This window comes from Gossypium hirsutum, chromosome A12, assembly GCF_007990345.1.
Source record: "Gossypium hirsutum isolate 1008001.06 chromosome A12, Gossypium_hirsutum_v2.1, whole genome shotgun sequence".
Lineage (NCBI taxonomy): Eukaryota > Viridiplantae > Streptophyta > Magnoliopsida > Malvales > Malvaceae > Gossypium > Gossypium hirsutum.
The window spans coordinates 43,348,496-43,358,065 of record NC_053435.1 but is presented as its reverse complement, the minus strand read 5'-3'; the positions used below and the strand labels follow the sequence as shown (position 1 = coordinate 43,358,065).

Below are 9,570 nucleotides of genomic sequence, written 5' to 3'. Positions count from 1 at the left end.
CTAAGTGTGCGAATTGACCATGCGGCGCTAAGTGTGCGAGTTTGACTATGTAGCACTAAGTGTGCGATTTGATTACGTAGCACTAAGTGTGCGAGTTGATTATATAGCACTGAGTGTGTGGGCTCAATATACATTCGTGAATCATTATGGACACTATGTGTGCGACACTATTGAGTCGATCGCAGACAGCGGATCGGGTAAGTGTCTTGAGTACATGGCTAATAGGTGCTATGCTTATACTTGGTGTTGAGCTCGATAAGTTGAACCTATGTGACAACTATACTTGAAGTCACGTACATAAAATTTATCGTAGGATGGGTGAAAGGCCGTTTAGTCGTTTGATTGTAACGAAAATAAATTGATTTATGAAAATGCTTCAATGTCCTATTGATGAGTATATGGATTGTGAATGCATGAATTGATATGAAATTGAATCGATAGGTTGGAGGAACTATGGTATGGTTCGGTATGGATGGAGTAAATTGTCTCGTTCCATTTTGTTTCCTCTTGTGATAATGTTATTGATGGATGGTAGTGCATTGCTTATGACTTACTGAGTTATAAACTCACTCGGTGTTTCCTTGTCACCCATTATAGGTTGCTTGGACTCATCTATTTTTGCGGGGTCAGGCCGTCGTCGAAGTCATCACACCGGATAGCAAGTTTTGGTACTTTCTTCTTAGTTGGCTTAGAAGAACATTTTGGCATGTATAAGCTATTACGTTGTGTTTGAATTTTGGCATGTAAACTTTAAGCCATGCGAAAATGGCACGAATGTTCGATTGAGTTGGATCAAGGGTAGGCATGAGATGGACCTAGTTACTTTCGTAACAGATGCTGGCAGTAGCAGTGTCATGAGATTGAAAAATCACTAAAAATAGTAGGAGTGGAATTAATTGATGAATAAATTATGTAATCGAAGCTCGATGAGTCTGCTTTCATGAGGAAGTAACGAAAAGATCATATGGGCAGTATATTAAGAGATAATCAGATTATAGTGGGACAGGGCCAGAACGGTTTCTGGATTCCCTGCTCCGACTTTGGAAATTCATTACAAATTAACCAGAGATAATTAGGGGTCGTACCATATATGTACAGATTCCTCTCTGAGTCTAGTTTTCAGAGAAACAAACTGCATCAGTATTGAAGCCCCGTGTAGGGAGATATCCAAGTCGTAATGGGCAAAGGTCAGTGTAGTCGATCCCTGCAACTTGGGAGATTTTGACTAATAAACTGTACTAATTGGCCCTACCAAAAATTCTAGAAAAAAATACATAGATGGGCACATGAGTCTAGTTTTGGGGAAAAATTACGAAACTGATTTTCGAGTTACAAAACTCAAGATATGATTTTTAAAACGACTAGTACACAGATTGGGCAGTGTCTGGAAAATAAATTTTGTAAGGGGTTAAAGTCAGTTAACACCTCGTGTTCGACTCCGGTGTCGGTTTCGGGTTCGGGGTGTTACAATCAAGCTTTCATATTTCACCATTTAACAACACAAAACTCATGAATTCATCCATGAAACATTTTCAAATCATCAACAAAATCAAAAATTGAGGCATGGGCTTTATAGTACACTTAGCAACGATCTTAAAAACGTAGAAATTATCAAAAACCGAAGTAAAAACATACCCAAATTAAGCTTCCAATGTGCCAAAACCTAAAAGTCTTCATTCTTTCTTTTTGTTCTTCAATTTTGGTGGATGAACACATATATGACATGATTTTCTAATTTGTTTTCATATAAATTACTTTAATAAACATTTTCCCATTTTGCCCTTTTATAAACAATTATAAATTTACCAAACACATGCCCTTATAAGTCCATTCAAACTTCCAATGGTCAAATAACCACATAAGGACCTTTACTCTAGAAATCCAACTCAAATAAGCACTTAAACATCTAGCACACAGCTTTTATATTTTATGCGATTAGGTCCTTTTTACAAATTAAGCACACAAACAGTTAAATTTTCACACAAGACTTTCACACATGTCAATTCACTTACCAAATACACAGAAATTAATATTAAAATATTTTTCTAACTCGAATTTGTGGTCCTGAAATCACTATTCCGACTAGGGTCAAAACCGAGCTGTTACATGCCCGATCTCTACCTCGAACTCGGGTAAGTGTTGTTACAGTGTAAGCTTTCTTACTCCTCTCATTTATTTTACATAAATTGTGACTATTTAAGGTGGATTAAGTAATATGATGTGTTAATGTAACATGTGATATATGATGTGTTAGCTCTTATGAAATGCATCAGTTATGGGCATGTTTAACATGTCAAGTGATAGTGATGATGTTGTGTTTATAATATAAATGATCAGTGAAAATGTACAAAAAAACGTTAATTAAATATGTGTATAATTGTGGATACTTTGGCTTTATGACCTTTTAAGACTGTTGGATATAGTTGGCATGCTATAGGATTTTGCGAGTACTCACCCTTGTGTTGTGATTTGGGGCATTGAAGCCCGGGACAATTTGGAGAGATAAGGGAATTTGAGCTAAGCTCCATTCATTGGGATATGTTGGTGTTGGAGAGTGTTAGTTTGATGCTACACTTTTGAGACATGTTCAACTCTTCGAGTCATTGGTGTGTTGGAGATTCATGTATCCAATGTGTGGTAATAGAGTCCACTTTTATGTTTCATAATCTCAAGTTTTCAATTTATCGATTAATGAATCATTTGGGAAATATGATGCATGTATAAATATGTGAATACAAAGTTAGATGTGTTAATAAGTGATGCATAAATATATTTTTTTGCCACTATGGTTAAGTACAGATGTAATTGTGCTTTAGTTGCTTTCATTGACCGTATGATATTATGTTTAATGGTGATTTTTTCGATGATTCACTGAGCTTGTTTAAGCCCACACACCCATTTCTAAACCATTACAGATAATTAGCTTTTTTGGTGTGAGCGATGCGGTTTCCAAAGAAGTGATCCAAGTTAGACTTTGGCAAATTGAATAGGTGAGATTATTATTGTTTGAACTATGGGAATAAAGGCAATGTGGTTAGAGATTTTGGCTGATGATTATTATGTTTTTAAAGGCTTATTATGGTTTTAGACTTTTAGTAGTTGATGGATGTTTATTATTATTTTATCGGTTTTGTTTTGATTTGGACAACTGAAATATTGATGTTGTTTGAACTGTTTATAAGTTTTTCTTCTTCTTCTTCTTCTTCTTCTTCTTCTTCTTCTTCTTTTGGATGATGAGATTGTTGATGCATGTTGCTGAGGAAAATGTTTGAGTGTGATTTATGTATGTTTTGTTGTGTTTTTGCAAGCTTGGGTAGAGGTATCGATACTCGAGACATAGATATTGATACCTCAGAGTTGAAATGTGTTTTCGAGAAGTCAGTAGCTTAATTTGATATCGATACCCAAAAACAAGTATCGATAATCGGGGTAAAAATACCGATACCTTTACTCATATATCAATAAAATGTTTTTATTTAAAATTGGCAGAATGCTAGTTTGGTATCGATTTTCCTGCCAATATCGATACATTTTTCCCGAAGTATTGATATATGCATGTGTAACGATACCTACTGTTGACTATAGATTTCTTTACAGAGGTGATCATGACCGACTGACTGTAGAGTTCTTACCTATTCCGCACATAGGAACCAAATCATGGAGCAAGTCCTTGAATTTATCCATTGTTGATTATCGGAGGCCATGATTTGTTGATGATCAAGTTGCAGGATAAGGCTATGACTATACATAGATTTTGTTTCCCATGTGTGTAAGAGCTTAATTTCTCTTGCTTTTTTGTTGCAGATACTCGAGAGAATATGGAAATGACCTCACATTTACAACCGTTAAGGCAAGAGTATGATAATTTTAGTGATTTGGCTGTCATTTTTTGTAACGGAGTGTGGTATTTTGCAGGGAGGAGGTCACACGGCTCCGGAGTTCAATCCGAAGGAATGTTTTGCAATGTTCAGTCAATGGATATCCATACAACCTTTATGATAAATTGCTACATCTTAATTCCTCAGGATCTGTCTCAGCAGCACTTTTGGGTTTTCTTATGCTTTTCAAATCTGTATTCATGCATGTGATGAAAGCAAAAACAATGGAAGTTTCATACTACAAAAAAACTAACAATAATAAGCTGATATTGGACCAAATTATATTGCTATAATCAAGGTCTTTATATAAACATTCACGGCACTTTCTGCAAGACCTGAAAAGCAATTAAAGGCTAATAATCACATCCAAAGCAAAGTAAGGCATGTCCAAAAATATGATGACAAAATTAACAAACTTCTGCTGGATGGGATTTAACAACAACATTTCTCCATTTCAACCGCACCTCTTATAAAGTAGAAAGGATGAGCAGAGCCCTGGCATGAATGCTGCTAAATTCGCGCATTGCTTCACTCTAGCTATTCTCTTCTCTGATTAACAAAACAAATTTCATCAACTTCAGCTATGTTAAAATATCTTCAACTCCTAAACTTAATGCTATAGAATATATGATGCACATGTTCTTTCTTTTACCATTGTTGCATTCTAACAAAAGCACAGAAAAACAAAAAAAATACCATTCTCCTTGCAAATGTATTTCAATACATACAAGAATAAGGCATAGCTAAATTCAATTTTAACATCAAAAAGAGATTAAAGACCTACCAGCTATATTTTAAGAAAAATCTAAAAGTCTGGTAATATTTATCCGAAGATAGAGTTAGAGTGAAAGATAACGATTTCCAATTTCAAGAAAGGTAAATTATTAAAATAGTCATTTTTGTTTATCTCAAGGTACATTTTAGTCACTTTTGTTTGAAATGTTACGTTTTAGTCACTTACGTTATCGTATTGTAACATTTTAGTCATTAATCCGTTAATTGCCATTAACAGTATAACGGTAATCTGACGTAACACGTTAAATTTTCATTTTAAACGAAAATTTTAGGTTAAATTATATACTTGGTTTTTATATTTTTTTCATTTTGAGTAATTTAATTTTTTTCTTTTTATGCTTTTTAACTTTCTTTTTTTCTTTTCATTCTCTTCTGTGTCTCCCTCTATTTTCCTCTCTTCTCTATTCTTTTAATATAATTTTTTTATATTTTCTATTTGTTAAAACTAGTCCCTATACTTTTATTTTGGTATTAGGTATTTCTCGTACGTTCTGTTTAATCTTTCATTTGATTAGTTTTTATTATGTGTTTAGGTTAGGGTAACAATTTTGTACTGATTTTCAATGAAAACCCATAATAAAGATTTTTCTTTTAATCTTTTTTGCTTATTATAGACAATTGTGAACTGGGATTTCTAATATTTTACAATTATTGTTGAAGCCATACAAAAGATCCAAAAATGGATTATTGTGGTGATTTTATAGAATTGCTTGGACATGATATTTCAATGAAGATTCTCATGATACTGGTTATTCCTTCTTATCTCATTAGAGTTAGCTTGGTTTCTAGTTCTTGGCACCAATTTGGTAAGCAAATCAATATCTTTGGTAGAATTTAACTTTGTGTTCTATTAGATATCGAAGAAGAATCGTTATTGATTAATTCAATAGGATCGATTTTATTCATCTTGCAATGATAAAAAATGGTCTCTGGGTTTACACATAGTATATAATCAAATATATTTGGATTTAACAAATAAAGAAATAGAAAGAAAAAAATTAAATTATTAAAAAAAATAAAAGTATAGGGACCAGTTTTAACAAATGGAAAACATAAAAAAACTAGTTAAAAGAAATAGAGAATGGAGAAAAATATTGGGAGAAGTAGAAGAGAATAGAAAATAAAAAAAAATTAAAAAGACCATAAAAAAAGGAATTACGAAAAAAATATAGAGACCAATTATATAATTTAACCTAAAATTTTTATTTGAAATGATAATTTAATAAACCACGTCAACTTATCATTACACTGTTAATGGCAATTAAAGGCTTAGTAACTAAAATGTTACAACTTGATAACGTAAGTGACTAAAGCATAATATTTCAAATATAAATGACTAAAATATAATATGAGGCAAACAAAAATGAATATTTTGATAGTTCACCCTAAATCATAGTTTCGAAATCAAAATTATAAACCTATTCTCTGTTGCAAATCCAATTAAAGTTGGAATAATGTTGATATTAGTCCTAATATATCAAAAGAAATAATTAAAAAAGAACCCTAGTAGTAAATGTGCATAAATATGAGTAGTTGATATTGAACCCAAGTAGTTCCAACATAGAAATTCTACCTAATTTAAAATAATTTTTTAGAAGGCCTATCCTCACTTACTTAACTAAGCTTAAGAACCATTTGAAAATGAGTTCAACTAGAGAATTTATTTGCCCAAGGGGAAGGGAATGATCCGAAGTCCCTTTCATGCTTGCAAAAAGCGTCATTGTTTTGCCAAGAAAAGATTTAAATACTATCGGAAAACCATTAAATAAAAACCAGCCTTTTAAGCCTCTAATATCCCCACCTACCAAACACCAACATCTAGTAGCAATTTTTGAGAGTTGGGGTTACTCAACAACAACATCATTATCCTTCAATATCATGCATTACTTCAACAAAGCAAAGCCCTCCCTCCCCAGTCCCCACCACCCAAATTTAAAATAATTTAAAAGACAACACTTTTGTACATGGAATAAGATGATGAAAAACCATACCTTTTTGTATGTTTTGTATTGGTTTTCACCATGGACCCTCATCCGCAGGGTAATCAAACGGAATTTCAGTAACAGTGGAGGAATCATCTAGATCCGAGTGCACAAACCCATACTTGTGCAATACCTGATTATCAGCAAAGTTCAAAGCTTTGACCATCCCATTCCAACAAGACTCCCCAGCATACATCTGATTATGGTCGCCACTACAAGGCTGACAACCCGTGAAATGAGTGATCAATGGTCTCCTCCAACTCCCTTTCCCATTCCCAGCTTCCTTCAGGAATTCTTCCCTAAAAGCTGCATATTGCTCACTCACTTTCTCAGCATGTCTCCTCCTTAACTTTGGCGCCCCTCTCTCAATCTCCAAGTACCTCTCCGTTGTGTTCTCGTACCCTCCAACAATCTCAACCCAATACCCTTCAAAATAAAACTCTCCTTCCAAATAAATATGATCATAATATTTCTCTTTTTCTGTATAAAGCAAGTAAACCATAGCCGACTGATCATCTGATTCAGGGAAAAGCTTATCTTTGAACGTTGATCGTTGAATCTGACCCCACTTCTCATAATCTTTACTCATTGGACCCATGCTAGACCAAGTGTTAATCAAATCCATAGACCATTGGCAATTCCTAATCAGAAAAACCCCAGCATTTAAACTGGTCCAACTTTTCTTCTCATAAATCAACTTAGGCCAACCATGAACAACCAAGTTATGGTTTTTGTACCTTTCTAAGGGTAACTTAAACTCCATGTCTGTAAACAAGGCGTCCGAGTCAACCCACCAGATCCACTCAGCTTCAGGGTGAGCTAACATGGCTGCTTTAACCACAGGTAACTTTGCCCAATAGGAACCCATTTTGGGGTGCAATAACAAGTTATTGTAAAAAATATCGTAGCCATGGATTCTACAGTAATCAACCTTGTTCTTAAAGAAACGCAAGAGTAAATGATCACCAATGGGATTCTTACATGGCTTGGGTTGGGACCCAGTTACAAGAACGATTCTTTCACGTGCTCCGGCGGCGAAAGAAGGATGGTGCTTCAACCACTCTGCTCGTTTTTTATCCCAATCTTTCACCGGCTTTTCAAGGGAGTAACTCATCTCCGGGTCGTCGTAAAAGGTGGGGTTTTTGGGATCGGATTTTAAGTTAACTCCGAACCCACTTTCCGAGCAATCGACTGGATTCATGTTCAACTTGGAGGGTGGGTCGGTTACAGTGGGTTCAAAGTTTGGTGTTGGAGTGAAAAAAGACCAAAACGACGCTACTAATAAAAGAGCTAAAAATGCAACACCAAAGACAAGAAAGGCATCGGGAAGACACCAAAACGACCGGTTCCGAGGTTTCGCCATGGGAGAAGAAGATTGAGGATGAGAAAACTCAGGACACACCATTTCCTGAAAGAAAGAAAACTGGGTTTTGAGGTTTCTGTGTTTCCTAAGGTTTTTAAAACGGGATGCCCTCCAATTTTGGTTATGCAATTAAAGAAGACTGGGGACACTGTTTTTAATTACTGTGTAGTTGTATTAAAAGTTAAGGGCGTCGGTTTGGGTGCGCCAGGGATGCTAAAATGCGCGGGATAGAACGGAGGTGAAAAACAATTAAAACGACACATGGCAGTTTGGCTCGTGAAATTGGTGCCGACAGTTTAAATTGTATTCTGGGAAGGACTTATCATCCGTTATTTCCGTTTAAATTGTGTGTTGAGTTTTGTACTTACTGAAACTTCAACAGTGGAAAGATTTTTAGTCAAAAAGTATTTTCCAAAATAAATTAATGATTACTGTTAAATTATTAAAATGTGAATGGCGGAGCAAACTTTAAAGATGGGATGCACGTGATTCGAGAAAGCTTTTATTTTGCATGTTCCTTTGTAAAAAGGATCTGATTGAAGGTGGACCCAAGTCAAATGAAATACTTGATATTTGGTGGTTTTTTCTTTTCGAAAAAAAATCGTATTATTTTGCCAATGCTCAATTCATAAAATAAATAAATAACGAAAAATAGCCTTGATTTAAGGGTTGAATTGCTAGGTGGTGCTGTATATCTAAGAATTATTGGCAAATTATAAATGATTTAGTCATATTCTCTTTGTATGCAAAGATTTAAAATACGTGGCAGATAGATAAGTTAAACCCAAACCCACTGTGAAATTGGTTTTTGTCACGTATTTTATTGTGAAATGGGAATGTGAGGAAAGCATTTTCCTTCTAGTTGGAAAACGTTAGTGGTACCCAAATTTCCAATACAGAGAGAGAGAGAGGGGGGGAAGCTAGAATAGATGAGCTACCTGCAGACACAGTGACGGTTCAGAGCATTGACAATGGGCCGCCATCATGTGAGTCTCTGACACATGACCCCGTATATACATGGAGCTTAAACTTTGGTTTCAAAATTTTTCAAGATTTTGCACCCCCTCCCCACCAGCAAGCTCCTGTGGCTCTGATGGTGGCCTAGATCATTTGTTTGGTATGCTTCAGATCTTGGATTTGCCTCTCAACAAAAGCATGTTCTTGTTTTTTCTTCTTGTTTTGCCATGCTGCTGCTCATGCATCAGCAAAATCAACATCTCACATATTTTACAATGACAATTTGACATTTTGCTCTTAATTAGTTTTTTTTAGTCAATGCATTTTGTTGATGCACTGAATCAACGGTTAAATTCTTTAGGAGCAAAAAACCAGAAGCAAAGAGGAAGAACAAGGACCCCCCTTTGGGACATCTGTCGACTTTTATTAAATCGATATGCGGTCACATAGAACAACACACTTTGATGAAAATGCCAACCAAAAGGCTATAAAGTTCAACCTTGATCTCATTGATGAGGTTTAGGAAGCAGCAGAAATGAAGAACACAATACGCGCTCAACAAATAGCTTGCTACTACAATTTCAAGGTAAAAAAC

At 35.0% G+C, this 9,570-nt stretch overlaps 1 protein-coding gene across 2 annotated transcripts; it reads right to left on the bottom strand.

The window, feature by feature from the left end:
• Positions 1-4,128: 4,128 nt before the first annotated feature.
• On the bottom strand, positions 4,129-8,457 carry LOC121203559 (putative glycosyltransferase 7). Of its 2 annotated transcripts, XR_005906669.1 has the most exons (3): positions 6,665-8,457; positions 4,343-4,427; positions 4,129-4,213 (listed from the first exon to the last, which is right to left on the bottom strand). XR_005906669.1 is itself a non-coding variant. In XM_041084101.1 (2 exons), exon 1 carries the CDS (start codon positions 8,058-8,060, stop codon positions 6,690-6,692), a length of 1,371 nt encoding a protein of 456 aa, XP_040940035.1. In that variant the 5' UTR covers positions 8,061-8,457; the 3' UTR covers positions 4,129-4,427; positions 6,665-6,689. The 2 variants fall into 2 exon arrangements, 1 of the variants encoding a protein (XP_040940035.1); XM_041084101.1 differs by having other exon boundaries at positions 4,129-4,427.
• Between the last annotated feature and the right edge of the window lie 1,113 nt (positions 8,458-9,570).

Excerpts from the sequence above, each read along its gene's own strand:
- LOC121203559 (XM_041084101.1), bottom strand. The coding sequence starts at position 8,060 with ATGGTGTGTCCTGAGTTTTCTCATCCTCAATCTTCTTCTCCCATGGCG.